At 46.6% G+C, this 23,543-nt stretch overlaps 2 protein-coding genes across 2 annotated transcripts; both read left to right on the top strand.

Annotated features, from left to right (window-relative positions):
• Nucleotides 1–686: 686 nt before the first annotated feature.
• Nucleotides 687–1,457, top strand: LOC117885386 (olfactory receptor 6-like). Its single transcript, XM_034786698.1, has one exon. The coding sequence runs from the start codon at nucleotides 687–689 to the stop codon at nucleotides 1,455–1,457; it is 771 nt and encodes a 256-aa protein (XP_034642589.1).
• A 20,532-nt stretch (nucleotides 1,458–21,989) lies between these two features.
• LOC117885385 (olfactory receptor 11A1-like) lies at nucleotides 21,990–22,958 on the top strand. The gene has a single exon (XM_034786697.1). The coding sequence runs from the start codon at nucleotides 21,990–21,992 to the stop codon at nucleotides 22,956–22,958; it is 969 nt and encodes a 322-aa protein (XP_034642588.1).
• Nucleotides 22,959–23,543: the final 585 nt, after the last annotated feature.

Below are 23,543 nucleotides of genomic sequence, written 5' to 3'. Positions count from 1 at the left end.
ATAGAATGGAACATATAGTAAGGAGATATATATACACATACAGAGAACATGAAAAGGTGGGAGTTGCCTTACCAACTCTAAGAGGCTAATTAATTAAGATGAGCAATTAAGATGAGAGTTGAGAGGGCAACTCCCACCTTTTCATGTTCTCTGTATGTGTATATAACCCAAGTCTCTGGAATCAAAAAGAGTGGCATTTAATTCCCTAAGTCTCCACTCATAATCTCAGACATTTTCACTAAAGTAATATACAAGAATGTTCAGGAGGCTTAGGCGAGATGTGTTCAACCATTCAGATACCAGACAATAGGAACATTTCCAATGTGATTGAACTTAGGAACTTTTGAAAATTTTACCCAGAATACCTCCATCATCTGGAGTCTTGACTCAACCATTGGGATGGTGACCAGCAGGGGGAAGCCAAAATTAAAATGTAGACTGTTTTGAAATGGAAGTTAGATTATAAATTGCAAAATTTGTTTTATTTCCCCAAGATGAAACCTGCAGCAAATAAATGCCAGGGGAATCAAACAACCATAACAGAATTCATCCTCCTAGGATTTGGGAATCTCCCTCAACTGCAAACCCTTCTCTTCCTGCTCTTTCTGGTGATCTAAATTGTGACCATGGCCGGGAACATCCTCATCATAGCAGTAGTTGTGGCTGATCAGCACCTTCACACCCCCATGTACTTCTTCCTGGGGAACTTGTTCTGCCTGGAGACCTACTACACCTCCACCATCCTTCCCAAAGTGCTAGCCAGTCTCCAGACTAGAGACAGAACCATCTCATTTAGTGGTTGCATCACACAATTCTATATGTTTGGTTCTCTGGCATCTACAGAATGCCTTCTCTTATCTGTGATGTCTTACGATCGATATTTAGCCATATGCAAGCCATTACATTATGCAGCCTTTATGAATGGCAGATTCTGCCTCCAGTTGACAGCTTGCTCTTGGGTAAGTGGATTTCTGGCTCCTTTGCCAACGATGTTACTAATATCACAATTAACATTCTGTAGCCCCAGTGAAGTTGACCATTTCTTCTGTGATTTAAGCCCAATAATAAAACTGGCCTGCAGTGACACCTTCATGCTGGAAATGTATGCTTTCGTACTCTGCTCCATACTTACACTGCCTCCATTTCTATTGACATTGGTATCTTATGTTTCCATCATCACCACCATCCTGAAAATTCCTTCCACCACTAGGAGACAGAAGGCCTTTTCCACCTGCTCCTCTCACCTCATTGTGGTGACAATTTTCTATGGGACTCTAGTCATTGTGTATCTGCTATCAGACTCTGATGCACTGAGGGACCTGAACAAAATGTTTTCTGTTTTCTATGGAGTCCTGACCCAGTTGGTCAACCTCCTCATATACAGCCTGAGAAACAAGAAGGTGAAGGAAGCCTTGAGGAAAAAAGCCTTGGATTTTTTTGTCTTTTGCAAGAAATAAGATATTTCTAGCTAATATAAAAAATGGGCCAATCATGGGGATATCATTTTGGAAACTCAAATCATATGCATAGCCCATATTCAGCTCTATGATCCTTTTGAACTTATGACTCTCTGGATCAGGACTTCCTTGATGCCATGGTGGAGTATGGGTGTTGCCTACCTCTGGCCATCTGACAGAATTTGGAGAAAAATTAGGAGAAGAAGCCAAATCTTGAGTCATGCACTACACCCCCACTCCCACGCTATTGTCTGAAGCATAAGATGTATCCTCCCTGAACTTTGATTAGTTATTCTCTGACTGTGGACGACTTTTCAAGTAAACATCTTGAACAGCTCATGAGAATAAAAGAATTAAAAATTTACTCTTTAGTTAATTTAGCATTGGTCATCTCTCCTTTCTTTGTCCCTAATAATCTTAAAACTGGAATAAAACATACTCTTGACACTTTACATAATCTTAAAATGTAATGCATCTCACCAGATCAGGTCCACGGGCTTTCACTAGGTCTGTCAGGGGGCTTGCCCTTGTGGCAAAGTGGGGGATAAATCGTCGGTAATACCCCATGTGAAAGTGAAATGAATTATATTAAAGAAATAGAATGAATTAAAGAATGCTGTATGTACCTTTAAGTAGAAATGAGAAATGCTGCAAGCCACGGGGGGCAGGAAAGCTGACATTAACTGCTTAACTTGCCACTTAAGGGCAATTGGTGAAGCATTAGTCTTAGATCGATAAGAGTTAACAAGGAAGCTGGGTATGCATATTGTGCTCCATGCAAATTTTACAATTTTGCTCTCTCTGTCCCTTTGTTTAATTCGCACCCTTTTATCTGTATAAATAAGACTGTTTGAATCTTGCATGGAGGCTCACATTATCTGAATGTATTAGCAGAGCACTGTGCTAATAAAACAGAGTGGTCTGACAAACTATGAGTCCTGAGTCTAACTTTGACACCCACCACACCTAGGAACGCCCGGACTTGTTTCTTGCGACTTGGTCGGGGCCAATTTTGGATGGCCTCTAACTTGTTCACTTGGGGTTTTACCAGACCTTTTTCCACAATGTAGCCAAGATAATTGGCCTCTGTAAACCATACAACGCACTTGGCAGGGTTTGCTGTAAGGCCAGCTCGCCTGAAGGTATCGAGGACTGCCTCCACCTTCTCCAGGTGGGTTTCCCAGTCTGGGGTATGAATGACCACATCATCCAAGTAGGCAGCAGCATAACTGTTATGCGGGTGTAATAGCTTTTCCATGAGGCGCTGGAAGGTAGCTGGGGCCCCATGTAGTCCAAAAGGGAGGACAATATATTGAAAAAGACCCTCTTTTCCTTTGCATCTTCCACAAGAGGAATGTGCCAGTACCCCTTTGTCAAGTCTAGGGTAGTCAAGTACCGGGCATTACCCAGACGGTCCACTAGCTCATCTATGCGAGGTATGGGGTACGCGTCGAACTGGGATACTTCGTTTAGTTGCCGGAAGTCATTGCAAAATCTTGTGGTGTCATCAGGTTTGGACACCAGCATGATTGGGCTGGACCACTGACTGTGGGATTCTTCGATGATCCCCAACTCCAGCATTTTTTTTACTTCTGCTTTTATTTCCTCCCTTTTTGCCGCTGGCACCCGATAGGGCCTCATTGTTCCTCTGGCCCCAGGGTTCGTGACGATGTGGTGATATGTCTTGGTTGTTCGACCCAGTTTTGTCGAGAACACATCTTGGTTCCGGAAGATCATCTCAGACACCTCATTTTTCTGGTCTGGTGACCAGACACCCAATCGGGAGACACTCTCACCTGTTTGGAAGGCTTGTTTTCCTAGGGTAGGTCTTTTTGGACCATTGTGCATGCCTCTTGTGCATGCCAGGGTTTCAGAAGGTTAACGTGATAAATCTGTTCTTGTTTTCTGTGTCCTGGCTGCCGCACCTTGTAGGTTACTTCCCCCACGGGTTCAACCACCTCATAGGGCCCCTGCCATTGGGCCAGAAGCTTGCTTTCTGCCGTAGGTACCAACACCATAACCCGATCCCCTGGTTGGAACTGTCGCACTTTTGCCTGGCGATTGTAATGGGTTCGCTGGGCCTCCTGTGCCTTCTTCAAATGTTCCCGTACAATAGGGGTAACCCGGGCTATCCGGTCTCGCATCTGCATTACATGCTCTATTATATTTTTTCCCTCATTGGGTTCCTCTTCCCAGATCTCTTTGGCGATATCTAGTATGCCACAGGGGTTACACCCGTATAATAACTCGAAGGGGGAAAACCCAGTTGAGGCCTCTGTTACCTCCCAGATAGCGAACATAAGGTAGGGTGGTAGGGTGTCCCAATCCTTCCCGTCCCGACTTACCACCTTCCTTATCATAGCCTTGAGGGTTCGGTTAAACCTTTCTACCAACCCATCAGTCTGCGGATGGTAGACTGAAGTTCTCAGGGTATGTATAGGGAGCAGTGTACAGAGGTCCTTCATTAGCTTCGACATAATGGGGTTCCTTGGTCGGTTAATATCTCCTTCAGTAGCCCCATTCGGGCAAAGATCCCCACCAGCTCTTTGGTTATAGTTTTAGAGGCAGTGTTACACAGGGAGACGGCTTCTGGGTAGCGAGTAGCATAGTCCAAAACAACAAGTATATATTGGTGGCCCTGAGCCGTCTTCTCCAGGGGTCCCACTAGATCCATGGCTATTCACTCAAAGGGGACCTCTATGATGGGAAGGAGTACTAAAGGTGCCCTCAAGTGGGGACGGGGACTGTGCAGCTGACACTCCGGGCACAGTACCTCCGCACTTCTCAATGTACTTCAGCCAGAAGAACCGTCGTAGGACTCGTGCCAGGGTCTTCTCTACCCCCAAATGCCCCCCAAAAAGATGACTATGAGCAAGACTTAATACAGCTTTCTGGTGTTTTTGAGGTACTAAGATCTGCTGTACCTTCTGCCCCTGTACTGGTGCAACCCGGTATAAGAGATCCTTCTTCATTATGAAGTAGGGTCCTGGTCCCTAGATTTCCCTTCCACGGGGACCCCATCTATTTCAGTCACCTCCTTCCTAATGTTGTCATACCTTGGGTCTTCTGCCTGGTCCCATCCAAAATTTCCTCTCCTTGGGCTAATCTGCCCAAGATCTAGGGGCCCAGTCTCTGTTCCCTCTACTGGTTCAGAAGCATTAGGGTGGGGGTCAGACTCAGGTGCTTCTCCCTCTCCATGGCCTCCTTTTCAGCTGTGTGGGTCCGCCTACCTACAAGAGCAACCCTCTGGCTTTGGGTCAGTATTCGGGTTCCCAAGGCCTTAGGTGCCGTTCTTTCCCTTTTTGTCTTTCTACCCTGTCTGGGAGTGGAGAACAAATCTGGGGATATTTCAGAGAAGATTGGGGGTTGACAGTCTGCTGTGGATGCCTCATCAATTTTAGGGTCCCCATCTTTCTCCAATCCCCCTACTGGGAGTAAGTTTCCAAACCCTGGGAAGTCCCTCCCTATGAGCACCGGGTATGGGAGTTTAGGGACTACACCTGCTGCTATCTCAGTAGTGTTCCCTTGGATCTTGATTTTTACTGGGATGGTGGGGTAGTAACTAACTGTCCCATGGACACATGTTATCCCCGTACGTTTAGCCTGCAGCAGCTGACTACGCTTCACGAGCTTCCCTGAGATAAGCGTGACAGCACTGCCCGAATCAACCAGTGCCATGGTCCCTCCCCCATTTAGTTTCACTAGTCTGGTATACATATGTGGAGTTAGTGAGACCCCCACAAGGTGGATTAGGGAGCATGGATCTGCCCAGTTCCCCAGGTTACACTGCATAGGCTCCTCAGCATTGGGACACTGTGCAGCTATGTGTCCCCACTCCCTGCAGGCATAACATCTGTATGGAGCCCTAGGCATTCCCCGGTCCCTTGGTTTGGGCAGTCTAACATCACGATCCTCTTCTCCCTCAGTGCTCCGACTCTCTGTGGCCTCTGATGGGCCTTCAGCTTCTCTCTTTTTCCACCTGGGCCCTCCTGGTGGCCCAGTCACCCAAACTTTAGGGCTTGGTGCTGGTAGTTTAACCCGATGTGTCTCTTCCTTAACTGGTCGGGTCAGCTCCCTCACTGTCCTTCACCTCTCTACCAGGGCGACAACCTCATAATAGGTGGATGGTTCGTTCTGGCTTACCTAGGCACTAAGGTCTGGTGGTAGTCTGCTCATGTATCGGTCGATGACCAGAACTGCTAGTATCCCTTCCAGACTCCAGGACTCTGTTTGCAACCACTTTCGTGCAAGATGGATGAGGTCATACAATTGGGACCGTGGGGTTTTGTCTTCCTGGTACCTTCAACCGTGATACTGCTGGGCCCGCACTGCTGTCATTACCCCAGATCTGGCCAGGATCTCTGCTTTCAGCTGGGGGTAGTCTGCCGCAACCTGTTCAGGCAGATCATGGTAGGCCTTCTGGGCCTCCCCACACAGGAATGGGGCAAGGATGCCAGACCACTGATCTCGAGGCCAGGCCTCCCGTAGGGCTGTCCTCTCAAAGGCCAGAAGGTATGCCTCTACATCATCCTCCCGTGTCATTTTCTGCATCCAATAGCTGGCCCGTATGAGCCGCGTCCCATCATGGCTGCGATTCAGCTCTGTAAGGGACTTTATCTGGTTTACCAGTTCCCGCAACATAGCTCGGTCTTGAGCAGCCTGGTCCATCAGCAGGCGATTAGTCTCTTGCTGCAGCCGCACTGCCTCCTGTTGGGCGGCTCCCTGGACACGGGTAGCCTCCTTCAGGGCCGCCGTAGCTTCTATCAGTGCCCGCACTACGTCATCCATTGTGGTGGGAAAAAAATAAACCCTCTTTTTTTTTTTTAAGTCACCCTCCTTCTTCCACCACACTGTGCACCCCAAGATCCCACCGCTAACACAAGTGTGACAAAGTTCCTCCTCTATCTTGGTGGGTCCTGCGCTTATTGGCAGATTTTCTTGCCTCAGAGATTCACCATGTGGGTTGGGGAACAACCCAAAGACCTTCCCCTCTGGAAGAACCCACAGTACTGGTCAATTGCGGGGAACCTGAGCCCGCCCTCTACTCCGGGTTCCAGCCAGGGCCCTATGCACTGCAGCTGTCTATAGTGCCTCCATAACAACTGTATGACAGCTACAACTCCCTGGGCTACTTCCCCATGGCCTCCTCCGAACACCTTCCTTAGTCTCACGACAGGACCTTCCTCCTGGTGTCTGATAACGCTTGTGCTCCTCAGTCCTCCAGCAGCACACCCTCTCACTCTCAGCTCCTTGCGCCTCTTGCTCCCAGCTCCTCGCGCCTCTTGCTCCCAGCTCCTCACACTCACACCACAAACTGAAGTGAGTTCCTTTTTAAAGCTCAGGTGCCCTGATTAGCCTGCCTTAATTGATTCGAGCAGCTTCTTCTTAATTGGCTCCAGGTGTCCTAATTAGCCTCCCTGCCTTAACTGGTTCTAGCAGGTTCCTGATTACTCTAGTGCAGCCCTTGCTCTGCTCACTCAGGGAACAGAAAACTGGTCATCCAGTGACCAGTATATTTGCCCTCTACCAGACTCCTGTACCCCACTGGTCTGGGTCTGTCACATTAGCTATACCTTAGCCAATCATTTTACTGAAATTTAACTAACCAATCCTAACATATTACAATACAATACAACATGATTATTTAACCAATTATATCCCACCACCTTAATTGGTTTACACCCAACAAAATTAATTATACAGCAGACAGAAATAATCACAGAACCAGACAGAGATTATACAGACAAACAATAGGGAAGTGGAGACTACAGTGATAGAACAATACAGAAATGAGGATTTCACATCCCAGCTAATGGTAAATGAGTTCTTGCCAGACAGGATGCTATCAAACTAAGTTTCCTTTTACATCTTCCAAGCTCTTCCCTTTCTCTGGAGGTGATAGGAATATCAGGACAGGATTGTATTCCTAACAGCCCAATAGCACCTTATTTCAATGTGACAAGTTTGGAATGTGAGGATGTGACCATACACTTCCCACTTTATGGCTGGCCTCTGCTGCTTAGCCAAATGCCTTAGCCTAAGAACCAGGCCTCAGACTGTCACAGTAAGAGAAGGCCCTTACACAGACAGACAGTGATTTTGATTCATTCTTTTATACCTCTATAACTAGCTTAGTGATAAGAATACACCTAAATTCTTAAAGTATGGGCCTTTGCAGACAGGCCTGAATATCTATATCCTAACACTGTCTCTAGATTTTTGTTTAAAAAAAACAGCAATGGAGATTACTGTGTCGATCCCAAATAAAACTCGAATTTCCCCTTAACTCATGAGCTGCCATTGTCTCTGACCACTATAGCTCTGAGGAATATGGAGCTAAACACCAGAGCCAACTCCCTCTGCAAAATTCTCTCCCAGTCCTCACTAGTTAGATCACAAATTTAATCTGCTCCATAGTTTTTGTAAGAAATCTTATCCCTTCCTCTTTGCCCGTGCTGCTGGGAAAAGGGCCTATTTCTTTCATTATGGATGATACCTCCTCGGGTAAAAGATTTTAACCTTCACCTCTATACATGTACCACCCTGATTGTTTGGAACAGTTCTGGCTCACCGTGGGCATGGCTCATCTCAGCAGCTCCAGCTCCTTAGCTCAGGGCTGCTATGGTGTGATTCTTTAATGATTGCTCATTTTTCTTGGTCACCAATTATTACCAGTGGAATAAGCTGGGGATAGCAGGGTTCTAGTCCCAGAATCAGATACAACTGAATTTAAACTGACAAGTTCAGTAACATGTTTACAGCAGAGACACTCACACTGAGAGCAAAGTAATGCCTTGGTCACTTTGATTAGCACAATCAGTAAAGACCAGAAAGCTCCAAACCACATAAACAAATAGCAGTAATATAATATTTCATAGAATACCAGGGATGGAAGGGACCTCAGGAGGTCATCTAGTCCAACCCCCTGCTCAAAGGAGGACCAACCCCCAAACAGATTTTTGCCCCAGATTCTTAACTGGCCCCTTTAAGAATTGAACTCACAACCCTAGGCTTAGCAGGCCAATGCTCAAACCACTGAGCTATCCCTCTTGAAACCAGCAACCCAAGAATCACCAGAGTCCCAAAAGTCCAACAACCCCAAAGTCTCTTGGGTCCAGCAACCCAAGAATCAACAAAGTCCCAAAAGTCCAACAACCCCCAAAGTCTCTGTCCCTGGTCAGTGCAGCCCCAGAGTCCAAAGGGAGGGCACGCAGGGTGTTACCTTATGTGATCCGAGGCCGACCAGCTGCCTCTCTGTGGGGTTCCGCTGCAGCCTTCACCACGAGCCACTTCACTCCACCAGCCATCCCGTGAGCCGCTCCTGCCGTCCCACAAACTGCTCTGCTCTGCCAGCTGCTCTGCTCCGCTTCGCTCACCGACCTGTGAGTCGCTCAGCTCCACTCAGCTCTGCTCCAACCATCCCTTGGGCCACTCCAACCACCCCCGCAAGGCTCTGCTCTACTAGCTGCTCCTCCAGCTGTCCCCACAACTGCTCCGCCAGCCGCTTAGCAATATAGCTTCAGGCTCCCCCACTAGTTAACACAGCCTCAATGATCTCAGCTCTTAGTAATTTTAGCTCTTTTCTGATTTCAGCTAGTAGTAGGGGAACCCCAGTGCTGGTGCACTATTGACCCAAAGTGAATTCAGCTCAGCAGTCTGTAACTAGACTCCTAATGGAATCAAAGTTAGCTCTGACATTCAACAGTGGAGAAGGTGCAATTGGTATTTCAGGCTCACAAAAGGCACCCACACCACCAGGTATAAATACCTACCCCCAACCTCTCCCAGTTCCCTAGGTTTTGTAACATGCCCCTTGTCAAGCAAGTGCTACTTAGGTAATGGTGAGCCCTTCTGGCATACAACAGTTCCACTGGCCTTGATTCACAGAATCAGGGTAACAAAACTTTATTCTTCCTGCCCCAATAACAGAGAAACTGGGGATCCCACACCAGCCAAAATAACCACTTTCAGTTGCTGTTGTTTCATGCCAGGTGAGTGGGTGTGCCTATGCAAACAAGATCAGCCCCTGGAGTTCTTTTCCACACTCACCATAATTCACCACCAGATGTCAGGGTAGAGCTCATCCTGACTCTGCTTACATCCTCCCCACTGCCGAGAATTTGTCGTCCCGACAAATCACACTCCCTATTATACCAACTTACTGGTTCCCTCCAAAGGGCCTCACTTTAGCTTCCACAAGCCTATGTGCTAAACATATTGGTTCCTCACTAGTCACCCCAAGTGCATCATAAGTCAACCGTTTTACTGGTCTTATTACCTTGTCTCATCTATTGAGAATCTCTGTTGCCGTGGTAGGGGGGACAGCCTCTTGAACGATGGATGGAGAGATTTCCTTTGAGGGTCCCTCGGCTATTCGCATAGGCTCCTGCATTTCTAGTTCTAACAGTGGAGGGTCCAAGGTGCCCAGGACATCCTCCACCTGTATGTCTACACTGTCCAATAACCTGTGTGTGTCATCAAATAGGGGTCCCACCAGTGGCTCAGGGGTGTCAGGAATGGGCCTAAATACTTCTGCCATGGGGCTTAGGGTGGAAGAGGAGGAGCTCTCTTTTGATTCAGCTGATCAAGACTGAAATCTTGTCTCCATCCCAGGATATACCATGGTTGTGTCTTCCTCCTCAGACTCACTCTCGGACGCGCTGCATAGGGGTAGCTTAAATGCAGGGGGCCGGCTGTCCACGTTGGAGGGCAGCTTTGGTCCAGCACCTTCGTTCTGCCCGGTTGTCCTGTTGTGGCCCATCTCATACAGGGTGCCTACCAATTCCCCCACAGGAAGCAAAAGGTTTCTATGCACTGTCTTTGTCTGCCCTGGACCATCTTCAGGTTTGATTTTGTAGACCGGCAGGTCTCCTAGCTTTTCCATCACCAAGTAAGGTATTGCCTTCCATCTGTCAGCTATCTTGTGTTTGCCAACAATACCCAAATTTCGCAGCAGGACTCTGTCCCCCGGCTGGAGTTCTTGCAGACGTACCCTAGCATCATATCGATGTTTGTTGCAGTCTGCGTTCTTCCGAGTGGCAGCTGTAGCTAAGTGATAAGCATCCCGCAGCTTTTCTTAGTCGGGATACATACTGCTGATGAGTTTCATAGTTATCTTCATCTTCTGATACACCAAAGCACAGGTCTATGGGTAATCTTGGTTCTCGCCCAAACATTAAGAGATATGGGGTGACTCCCGTAGCATCGTTCTTTGTGGCGTTGTAGGCGTGCACCAGAAATGCGACATGTTGGCTCCAGGTTGCCTTCTGCTCTGGTCACAAAGTCCCCAACATATCTAATAGGGTTTGGATGAACCTCTCTGGCTGAGGATCACCTTGCAGGTGATAAGGCATTGTTCTAGACTTCTTAATTCCCGCTATCCTCAGCACCTCCTTCAGAAGGTGACTCTCAAAGTCCTGCCCCTGATCCGAGTGTATCTGGGCTGGGAATCCATAAACTGAGAAATATTTTTCCCACAGTACTCGAGCAACAGTGGTGGCCCTCTGATCACGTGTGGGATATGCCTGCGCATATCGCGTGTAATGGTCAGTCACTACTAGAATGTTCCCAATATTCATCTTGTCTACTTCTAAAGACAAGAAATCAATGCATACCAGTTCCAAAGGTTTGGTGCTGGTTATGTTCTTGAGATATGCAGCCCTCGTGGGCAGAGTTTTCCTTTGAACACATCAAGCGCAACTCTGATGTTTCCTACAAACATCTTCAGCCATCCGGGGCCAATAGAATCTACTACGAGGAAGTTCCAGGGTCCTCTCCATCCCTAAATGTCCAAAGTCATCATGCATGGCCAGGGCTCTGTACTCTTTTGCAGCACTAGTTGTGCTCGTTGCTTTTGTAAAGGGTCGGTGGTCATTCAATGTAACACTCCCTGGATCAGTTTTAGTTTGGTCCATTCTCTCAATAATAGTTTACCCTCCGGGTTAGGTGGGACAACCGCAGCTGGGCTTCGCCCCTCCCTTTTGGCAAGTAGTGTATCACTAATGTCAATATCTTGCAGCTGGGCTTCTTGCCAGTCAGCCGCATTGAGCACGGCCAAGAGAGATTGGTCCAATGCAATATAGTTCATGGAAGCAGAAGGCACGTAGTCAGGGGGCAGGCCCAAAACTTCAGCAACACATCCATGAAGACTCTCATGGGCCTCTGGCTCTCGGCGACTCACATTGCAAATAGCCCTCACTCCATCCATGGGTATCATAGCAACTTCAGGTGCCTGCGGACGCCTGGACAATGCATCTGCATCTTCATTGCTTCTCCCTGATCGGTATTGAATGCTGAACTCATAGCTAGCCAAGGCGGCCACCCATCTCTGCCCTGTAGCATCCAACTTAGCACTTGTTAACACATAAGTCAATGGATTGTTGTCTGTCCACACCTGGAACTGAGCACCATACAAGTAGTCTCGAAATTTCTCAGTGATGGCCCATTTCAAGGCCAAGAACTCCAGCTTGTGGATGGGATAGCGAGTTTCACTGTCAGACAGTCCTCAGCTGGCAAAGGCTACGGGTTTATGTTTGCCTTCCACTTCCTGGTACATTACTGCTCCCAGACCCTCCAAACTGGCATCAGTATGTAGGATAAATGGTTTGCTTGGATCAGCAAAGACTAGGACGGGGGCATGAGTTAGGTGAGTAATGATTTCCTGAAAAGCCCTCTCACATCTCTCATCCCACCATGGCCCAAATGGTTCGAAGGGGGCATAGTGTCTCTGCACAGGAGGCTTTGGAGGCCTCCTCTTATTCTTGGTCTTAGATTTGTTCTTGTTGGACTGGTATCCCCTGGTAAGATCATTCAGGGGTTTTACAATCGTAGCGTAGTTCTTCACAAATCTGCGGTAGTAGCTACTAAATCCAAGAAAGGTCTTGAGTTCTCTGTAGTTACTTGGACGTGGCCAGGTAGTGAGTGCTTCTATTTTGTCGGGATTAGTATGCACACCCTCCTGGGACACGATGTGACCCACATACTTCACTGAGGTTCGGCAGAACTGGCATTTGTCAATTGAAAGCTTCAAACCATACGCCTCCAACCTATCAAGAACTTTAAGAAGTCTTTCTTCATGCTCCTCCAAGGTTCTTCCAAACACAATCAGGTCATCCAAGTAAACTAACACTTGCAGTAAGTTCATGTCTCCCACGACTTTCTCCATAAGATGTTGAAATGTGGCAGGTGCCCCAGAAATCCCTTGGGGCATGCGTTCGAACTGGTAGAACCCTAGCGGGCAGATGAAGGCTGTCTTCTCCTTATCTTTTTCTCCCAGAGGGATCTGGTAGTATCCACTCCGAAGATCCAACACAGAGAACCACTGGCTACCCAGCAAACAGTCCAAGGCATCTTGTACTCGAGGCATGGTGTATTGGTCAATTATAGTGCACCTGTTTAGGGTGCAATAGTCAATACACATCCGGATTTTTTCTTCTTATGAACCACCACAATGGGAGATGCGTAGGGGCTTCGGGACTCTGTAATGATACCATTCGCAATCAGCTCTTGAAGATGATGGTGTACGTCTTCCATCTCAGATAGAGCAATCCTCCTAGATCTCTCCCTGAAGGGTCGGGGATCTTGTAGCCTGATGTGGTGTTCCACTCCTTTGGCACATCCCACGTCCCACTCATGCAGTGAGAATACCTTGGATCTCTCGCAAGGCTTCTTCCGCAGGCGATCCTTCCACTCCTCAGACAATGGTGAGTCCCCAAAGTCAAACTTTGTGGGATCCATCACTGGAACTTCAGCTTCACACTGGGGTCTCACAATGGTTTCAGGCTCAAAGATGTCTGCAATCTTCTGCCCTGGTTTTACAAACACATCACGGCGTGTTTCATTAGCAATCAGTATAGTCACCTCTTCCTGGGTTTCAGTAGGTAGGGTTATGACTCCACTGAAAACCAGCACTCCTTCTGGGAGCCCTCCCTCGGTCGGCTGCTCTACCACTGCTAATGTTCCCTTACCGTCTTTTAGGCAGGTACTCATGACAATCACTTCCTTTTCTGTCATTGCAGGAACCACTAAGGGGACCAGGACCGCATACCTCAGTGCTCCCACTGGCAAATCAGACATCACTTTTCTTGTGTCCTCAATTTTTCTGTAGGCTGCGGCACAGTGTGTGTGTATCACCAAGGTGTTCAGATATTGGTCTCCTGCTCGCTGTCTGCAGTAATCTGCAAATACCTCAAAGAGGCTGGAGTTGGTCCCTATTAGCACGGACACATCAGAGGCTCCTTTAGGGTCAGGGCATATTAAAGCAGCAGTATCCACCTCCTGTCTTACCCCAGCAATCTCTTCTGGGAATTCCAGGTGTACTATGACATACCACAATAGGGGTATTCATCCATGCTGAGGCCACACAGGCGAAGCCCTGTCAGGGGCCGTATAGGCAGATGCCTAAGCATCTGCTGGTAGAAAGACTGGAATATGATAGTCACTTGGGATCCTGTGTCAAGCACTGCTCTACATTCTGTCCCTTCAACCTTTACAGTTACCTTCGCTCGGGGTCCTATCAATCCTGGTGGGATTCGGGCTGCATGGTTCTATTCCCGACGAGCCCCCAAAAATGTAACCCTTCTGCCAGGCCAAGCTGATAGCAGCAAGGGCTGGGTTCAGTACATAGGGGTCCCCTCCCAACAGCGTGACACAAAACCAGCTCGAGCCCCCATCCAGTGACCTGGGAAAATCTTACACACACCCCTGGGCACCTCAAAGAGGCAATACTTCCCCTCTCGCAAGCACAGAGCCTCGGTGTAGCAGAAAATGTTTTAATAACATGAGGTAAACGACATAGCATTAAATTGGGAAAACACCACAACTAGAGTTCATAGACCAAACCATGAGTGAAGACCCAGCCCAGCAAATTGGGCTGTGTCCTTTCCTGTTGGTTCTTGAAACTAGCAACCCAAGAATCACCAGAGTCCCAAAAGTCCAACAACCCCAAAGTCTCTGTCCCTGATCAGTGCATCCCCACAGTTCAAAGGGAGGGGCACGCAGGGTGTTAAGGGCACCTTACGTGATCCGAGGCTGACCGGCCACCTCTCCGTGGGGTTCCGCCGCAGCCTTCACCACAAGCCACTCCACTCCACCAGCCATCCCGTAAGACGCTCCTGACGTCCCACAAACTGCTCTGCTCTGCTCTACCAGCTGCTCTGCTCTGCTCACCGACCTATGAGCTCCGCTCCAACTGTCCCTTGGGCTGCTCCAACCGCCCCCACAAGGCTCCGCTCTGCTCTGCTAGCTGCTCCTCCAGCTGTCCCCGCAACTGCTCCGCCAGCCGCTTAACAATATAGCTTCAGGCTCCCCCATTAGTTAACACAGCCTCAGTGATCTCAACGATCTCAGCTCTTAGTAACTTTAGCTCTTTTGTGATTTCAGCTAGTAGTAGCCAACCTAAACCTCCCCCACTGCAACTTCAGACCATTTCTCCTTGTTCTGTCATCTGCTACCACTGAGAACAGTCTAGATCCATCCTCTTTGGAACCCCCTTTCAGGTAGTTGAAAGCAGCTATCAAATCCCCCCTCATTCTTCTCTTCTGCAGACTAAACAATCCCAGTTCCCTCAGCCTCTCCTCATAAGCCATGTGTTCCAGCCCCCTAATCATTTTTGTTGCCCTCCGCTAGACTCTTTCCAATTTTTCCACATCCTTCTTGCAGTGTGGGGTCCAACACTGGACACAGTACTCCAGATGAGGCCTCACCAATGTCGAATAGAGGGGAATGATCACGTCCCTCACTCTGCTGGCAATGCCCCTACTTATACAGCCCAAAATGCCATTAGCTTTCTTGGTAACAAGGGCACACTGTTGACTCATATCCAGCTTCTCGTCCACTGTAACCCCCAGGTCCTTTTCTGCAGGGACCATTCGGTCCCTAGTCTGTAGCAGTGCATGGGATTCTTCCATCCTAAGTGCAGGACTCCGCACTTGTCCTTGATGAACCTCATCAGGTTTCTTTTGGCACAATCCTCTAATTTGTCTAAGTCCCTCTGTATCCTATTCCTACCCTCCAGCATATCTACCACTCCTCCCAGTTTAGTGTCATCTGCAAACTTGCTGAGGGTGTAATCCATCCCATCCTCCAAATCATTAATGAAGGTGTCAAACAAAACCAGCCCCAGGACTGACCCCTGGGGCACTCTGCTTGATACCGACTGCCAACTAGACATGGAGCCATTGATCACTACCCGTTAAGCCCAACGATCTAGCCAGCTTTCTCTCCACCTTACAGTCCATTCATCCAGCCCATATGTCTTTAACTTGCCGGCAAGAATACTGTGGGAGACTGTATCAAAAGCTTTGCTAAAGTTACGGAATAACATATCCACTGCTTTCCCCTCATCCACAGACCCAGTTATCTCCTCATAGAAGGCAATTAGGTTAGTCAGGCATTACTTGCCCTTGTTGAATCCATACTGACTGTTCCTGATCACTTTCATCTCCTCGAAGTGCTTCAGAATTGATTCTTTGAGGACCAGCTCCATGATTTTTCCAGGGACTGAGGTGAGGCTGACTGGCCTGTAGTTCCCCGGATCCTCTTTCTTCCCTTTTCTATAGATGGGGACTACATTAGCCTTTTTCCAGTCATCCAGGACCTGCCCCAATCGCCATGAGTTTTCAAAGATAATGGCCAATGGTTCTGCAATCACATCCGCCAACTCCTTTAGCACCCTCGGATGCAGAGCATCTTGCCCGATGGATTTGTGCTCATCCAGCTTTTCTAAATAGTCCCAAACCACTTCTTTCTCCACAGAGGGCAGGTCACCTCCTCCCCAGGCTGTGCTGCCCAGTGCAGCAGTCTGGGAACTGACCTTGTTCGTGAAGACAGAGGCAAAAAAAGCATTGAGTACATTAGTTTTTTCCACATCCTCTGTCACTAGGTTGCCTCCCTCATTCAGTAAAGGACCCACACTTTCCTTGACTTCTTGTTGCTGAAGAAACCCTTCTTGTAACTCTTAATATACCTTGCTAGCTGCAACTCCAAATGTGATTTGGCCTTCCTGATTTCACTCCTGCATGCCTGAGCCATATTTTTATGCTCCTCCCTAGTGATTTGTCCAATCTGCAACTTCTTGTAAGCTTTTTTTTTTGTGTGTGTTTAAAATCAGCAAGGATTTCACTGTTAAGCCAAGGTCATTGCCTGCCATATTTACCATCCTTTCTACACGTCGGGATGGTTTGTTCCTGCAAACTCAATAAGGATTCTTTAAAATACAGCCAGCTTTCCTTTGGCGCTCATGTTATCCTCCCAGGGGATCCTACCCATCAGTTCCCTGAGGGAGTCAAAGTGTGCTTTTCTGAAGTTCAGGGTCTGTATTCTGCTGCTTTCCTTTCTTCTTTGTGTGAAGATCCTGAACTTGACCATCTCATGGTCACTGCCTCCTAGGTTCCCATCCACTTTTGTTTCCCCTACTAAGGTTAAGATAACTCTATTTACTACAGTTTCTGCATTCTCCCTCTCCTGCCTGACCCTGCTCAGGGGGAAGATGAACCCTTGACTCCATCATCTACCTGCCCATACAGCTGACTTAGCCTGCTGTTCTTTCTCTTTCTCTCTCCAGATCCCCTGGGTACCTGTCAGTTGCAGCATCCTCATACTTTTCTGGTGTGTAAGGACTGGGGAGAAGGGGTGGCTAGAACCTAGGTCTGTAGAGCCTGGGTTGGTCAATATTACCACAGTGCACTGAAGGCCCTATAGAGGCCTACTCATGGAGTGCTGTGAAGAATAGGCACCAAAGGAAGTACCACCCACCAGACCCATAGTCACAGTACCCAGTGGCCCTCTGATTGGCCAAATGCCCCTACTTAACCCAGAAGTTGCCCCAAGAAGTTGTCTGGGCAACCACACAGGCTTTGGCTTGCTATTATGCTGGACTTTTCTTTGTCTTCTGGTCTCTGACTCTGACCATGACTGTTGGTTACAGGCCTGACCTTGTGATTCCTCTAACTCAGTGGCTCTCAAACTGTGGGTTGGGACCCCAAAGTGGGTTGTAACCACATTTTAATGGGGTTGCCAGGGCCAGCATTAGACTATCTGTGACCCAGGGCTGAAGCTGAATCCTGAGCTTCACTCCTATCCGGGGCAGTCGGGCTTGGGCTGTGGCCACCCTCAGCCCCCGGGGTCATGTAGCAACTCTGTTGTCAGAAGGGGGTAGCTGTGCAATGAAGTTTGAGAACCCCTGCTCTAACTCCAGCCCGGAGTCTCCCGCACCTGTTGGGCAGACCTCAGCCCAGCTGTAACCACTAGGCAAGACTGCATACATTACATACAGTCCATTACAGGCCCTTCCCCTTTCTGCTGCTATTGGGAGAGTCCCAAACAAACAAAAATGCTGAGTTTCAGAAAGAGGCCAAAAGCCCCCTTACAAATATAGGCTTGTCACAGACACCATGTGTCAGAGAGACTCCTTCCAGGCTATCACAGAACTGAGGAAGAGCAATGGCTGGCTAGTAAGAGGCATAAACCCCACTGTTAAATGTGGTACATGAAAAAGGATGGGGTGGGTGAGGAAACAGAACTACTACTCCTAGGGGCCTTGTTCTTCCTTCCTGCCACAGTATACAACATGGTTTGAATTATCCATGTGTTGTGATGGGAGGCTTGCACCCCAGGAAGGGCTGAGACATGCAGCAGGAAAGAAGATACTCAGCATTCTGGAAGAGGAAGAGAGAAAGGAAACATCTCCCTTCCTTGCTGCCTGTGGAAAGACTGAGGGAGATCCTGAAATGTTGAAGAAGAGAAGTAAGTGGTACAAGGTGATGATGGTCAAACACCTAGGGTAGGTCTACACTTACCCGGTAGTTCGGCGGCGAGCGATCGAACTTCTGGGTTTGACTTATCGCGTCTTGTCTGGATGCGATAAGTCGAACCCGGAAGTGCTCGCCATCGACTGCGGTACTCCAGCTAGACGAGAGGAGTACCGCAGAGTCGACGGGGGTGCCTGCCTGCCGCGTGTGGACCGAGGTAAGTTTGAACTAAGGTACTTCGAACTTCAGCTACATTATTCACGTAGCTGAAGTTGCGTACCTTAGTTCGAATTAGGGGATTAGTGTAGACCTGGCCCTACAAAGATATCGGAGATAGAGCAGGAATGGATTTGCTCCCCAGTGTGAAATGAGGATGATGGAGGGTCACCTAGAACCACAGTGCACCAGGCTGGCTGCTCTTTGACAACGTCTCCATCCTGATACTGCATCTGCATGTCAACATCACATTACAGCAGCATAACCCCATTCTCCAGCACAGTCTCTGCAAAGCAATGGCTCAGGATTCCCAATCAGACACTGCTTAGTCTGTCGACCAAGTGATTGGTCCTCTACTATTCCAGCACCCGCAGATTGAAGCCCTTCTTTACAAATCCCATCCCTGTAGTGGATGTAGCAGAAAATGTTGCATCATTCTGGAAGGCTGACATCTTCACCAGTTGTTACTAAAATTGGCTCAGATTGCCTGGCAATATGACAACAGAGTCTCTTTGGGCAGAATTCCCATGAGATCACCAAAGCATATAGAGGTTGATTGCAATGCAGCACATGGGGCATTGTGCTGCAAAAGTGACAATTTGTATCTGTGCATGTGTGTTAGGCAGGATTCCATATTGGGACATTAAAAAATTGAAGAGGAAGAAGACACTTCTTTTCTGGTGTCATTTTCTTCTCAGTTATCCCAGTTTTATTACAGTCCCTCTCAATTGATTTCAGTGCAGTCATTTCTGATTTATGCTGGGGTAAGTCAGAGGGCAATTGTTCCCTAATTCACTCTCTGAAAGTTTTAAATATTCATTTCATTTTAACTCAATTATTGTAATGCACTCACGTTTTCTTTCTTTCTTTCTTTCTTTCTTTCTTATTGATTTTTGGCTGGAGAACAGATAAAAAATTAAAAGAAAAGTAATGTAATAGGAGGGGAGGGAAGATAAGGGAGGGATGGGCCAGGAAGGGGAAAGGAGAGTGAAATCTTGGTTGCCATCCAATAGCGATTAATCAAAGGTTATTAAAACTTAGAACTAATCTTTTCAAATTTATATGAGATTCCTCTTCTTCTAAATTTTACCTGACTGGTCAGCCAAGTTGTTGGTGCAATCTTCTATCCTGAAGGCAATCTGCTTACCTCTTCACTAGTAGCTGAAAGCCCATGCTGTTGCATATGTTTAATGTATATTTAAAAAGTCATGTGTATTAAAAAGCCCCAAAATGGCTGAGAACTTAAAAAATGAATGACAGATGATGTATCTCAGTAATAGTTGAACATGCTCGTAATCTAAAGAAAAGGAGCTCTGGACCATTCTTGTAGCTGTTTCCATCACTTTGCACAAACTCAGCAGACAACAGAGGCTTCAGAATTATTTTGGGGGTTATTGTGTGTGCTGGGGTTTATGTTGATATGTGTGTGGGTTGGGTTGTGCTGGGAGATTATTGCTAATTTGTGTGGGTATGTATTGCAGTGACGGTCTGTGTGTGTTTAAGGTTGTTTTGTGTGCTGGTTGTGGTGTTGTGTGGGTTGTTGTGTTGATTTCTCAGCCCTCTTCATGTACTGTGTTCTTAGCTCTCCTTCCCTGCTGACTAGGGGACCTACACTTTCCTCCATCCCTTTCAAGTTTCTAATATATTGATTATTCCTCTTCTTCTTCCCTTTTATGTTCCTTTGTAGGTGTAACTCATTTATGCTGTAACCTTTCTGATTTTCTCCCTGCGTGTGCGCTCTAGTCTTTTGTCCTGATCCTTAGCAATTTGTCCATGTTTTCACAGTTTGTAGGAGACCGTTTTGATTTTCAGGCTTAATAGGCTTCAGAGTGACACACAAGAGTGACAATCCTGGAATATTATGACAGAGATTTTCATTTCAACCTAATCAGTCATAGCCAATTTTGGGAATTTGATACAAGTCCCACAAGTATTGTATGTGTAGAGTATAACAGCTTTCAACTTAACTGCAATTTTTTGCTATTGAAAATCTCCTTCTATGGCAATTAGGAGAATAATTCCCCTTGAAACACCTTTAGCCATTTCAAAAATCTCAGCCCCTCCATTCTGCTTTAAGTAAAAATTCCAAACTGAGATGCTTTCCTTCTGGATGGCTCCATACCCCTGAATTACACGTTCCCGTTCTGTGTGAGTCATGCCCCTGCATGGAAAATTGCAGGGTCTCCTGACTATGATATACACGCCTGAATGTGTGTAAGAATTTCATGTTCCTTATTTGCATACTGAAATGTTGGGTTCTACTTCTGTATTTGATTGTGTGGAAGATAGGATCATGAAAAGTGTTTGAGCAGTAATTATTTCCCAGATCACCTCTGTAGTTATGTACAATATGTCAACAGCATCTATCCATATTTCCACATAGGTTAGGTCACTAGATCCTGTTACAAAATTTCAAGTCTAAGTGATTTTTGGCAGCACTAATGGGGATCCAAAATAAGTTGAGGCTCAAAATAACTCAAACCATGAAAACAGTGATTATAGCAGCAAATTTCTAATGATCAACAGAAGATTTATAAGAGACGTTAGAAACCAGCAATCTCTGTAAGGGGTCTATTGATTTATTTTATTATTATTACTGAATTTACCTGTGGGTTTCTTTATTGTGGTGGTTTCAGGTTTCAATCAGTTGGAAAAGCTAAATGCAAGTATAACAAAACTACCAAAAATCCCTCTCTCTTAATGAATGCTGGCCTTTTGTGATTGGATCCAGCCACTGAGCCCCATGTGCTGCTGCGCCCCCTGGAACTGGGTGGTGACAGGTCACTGTTCCTAGATGTGGCTCTCTCAACTCTCCCATTGTTTCACCCAGGGTGAGCCATTCAGTGTTGATGGCTCTTGTTGGCATTGCCAGTATTCTCCAGGCCCAGCTTCCTTAGGACCTATTACATGTTTCCTGCTATAAAAGAGATGATCTCATCCAGAACAACAGTTGCAATTAGAAATAGCATTCAAAAAACCAAATGGTATTAACAACTGGACAAAGGCATATTCCCCCAAACTGTCACAGCAACCTTAGACAAGGAGGCATTATCAGATCTCCATAGTCTAGCTATGAATCCTATCTTGTTTAAGATATTCAAAGGGCCTATCCACAAGTTTAGGTGCAGGAATACTTTTCAAAATTTGGCCCTGAGGCATTTTTGAAAATGTTACCCATAAATTCTAGATGATGTATGGCTATGAAAAAGAACGGGGGGTATCCTTGTAGAGAAATGAACATACTGTGTGATTCCCTTTAGAAGAGATTTGAGAAATATATAGGTAATATTAGGAGGGGGAGGAAATCTATAAAAATAATGTGTGTTAAACACACAATTGTGTTATTGATGCCATGTCCTCAGAAACTGAGGTGTAAACATAAAAGGTTGAAGTGATTTAACAGACACTTTAGAAAATTTTAACCAGAATACCTCCACCATCTGGAGTCTTGACTCTATTGTTGGGATGGCAACCAGCATGGGGAAGCCGGAAGTAAAATGAAGACTGTTTTTAAATGGCAGTTAGACTATAAATTGCAGAATTTGTTTATTTCCCCTAGATGAAACCAATGGCAAACAAACGCCAGGGCAATCAAACAATCATCACAGAATTTGTCCTCCTGGGATTTGGGAATCTCCCTCAACTACAAACTCTTCTCTTCCTGCTCTTCCTAGTGATCTACATTGCGACCATGGCCGGGAACATCATCATCATAGCACTAGTTGTGGCTAATCAGAACCTTCACACCCCCATGTACTTCTTCCTGGGGAACTTGTCCTGCTTGGAGACCTGCTACACCTCCACCATCCTGCCCAGGATGCTGGCCAGTCTCCAGACTGGAGACAGAACCATTTCATTTGGTGGTTGCATCACACAATTCTATATTTTTGGTTCTCTGTTAGCTACAGAATGCCTTCTCTTATCAGTGATGTCTTATGATCGGTATTTAGCAATATGCAAACCACTACATTATGCCGCTCTTATGAATGGACAGTTCTCTTTCCAGTTGACTGCTTGCTCTTGGGTAAGTGGATTTCTGGCTCCTTTGCCAACAATGTTACTAATGTCACAATTCACTTTCTGTGGCCCCAATGAACTTGACCATTTCTTTTGTGATTTAAGCCCAGTAATAAAACTGGCCTGCAGTGACACCCACATGCTGGATGTTACTGCTTTCATACTCTGCTCCATATTCACACTGCCTCCATTTCTATTGACCTTGGCATCCTATGTTTGTATCATCTTCACTATCCTGAGAATCCCTTCCACCACTGGGAGGCAGAAGGCCTTTTCTACCTGCTCCTCTCACCTCATCGTGGTTACAATTTTCTATGGGACTCTAGTCATTGTGTACCTGCTATCAGACTCTGATGCACTGAGGGACTTGAACAAAGTCTTCTCTGTTTTCTATGGAGTCCTGACCCCATTGGTCAACCCCCTCATATACAGCCTGAGAAACAAGGAAGTGAAGGAAGCCTTGAGGAAAACGGTCATTAGATTTTTTGTGTTTTGCAAGAAATCAGATATTTCTAGCTAATACATAAAATGGGCCAATCATGGGGATATGATCTTGCAAACTTGAATCATGTGTGTAGCCCATACTACTCTCTATGGTCCTATTGAACTGATGACTCTCAAGATCAGGACTCCCTTAATCCAAAGGTGGAGTATGGGTGTTGCCTACCTCTGGCCATCTGCCAGAATTTGGGGAAATTTTGGACAAAAAGCCAAATCTTGAGACATGCACTTTACCACCCTCCCATGCTACTGTTTGGAGAATAACACATCTCCTCCCTGAACTTTGATTTTTTATTCTCTCAGTGTGGATAACTTTTCAAGTAAATATCTTAATTAGTTCTTGAGTATAAAAGAATTAAAGACGTGCTCTTTAATGAATTTAGCATATGTCATCTCTCCTTGGTTTGTCCCAAGTGATCTTAAAACTGGAATAAAACTTTCTCTTCACACTTTCCGTAACATTAAATCTCTTTTGAAATATGTGTGTAGGCTACAGTTGAAGACAGTAGGTTTTAATGAAGCTATATTGTTAAGAAAATTGTGTCTAATCATTAAATTAGGAATAAAGTGTACACATGTCCAAGTCAGCAGTTCAGGTCACACT

This window comes from Trachemys scripta, chromosome 12 (assembly GCF_013100865.1).
Source record: "Trachemys scripta elegans isolate TJP31775 chromosome 12, CAS_Tse_1.0, whole genome shotgun sequence".
Classification (NCBI taxonomy): Eukaryota; Metazoa; Chordata; order Testudines; family Emydidae; genus Trachemys; species Trachemys scripta.
This window is presented reverse-complemented; position numbering and strand designations above follow the sequence as displayed.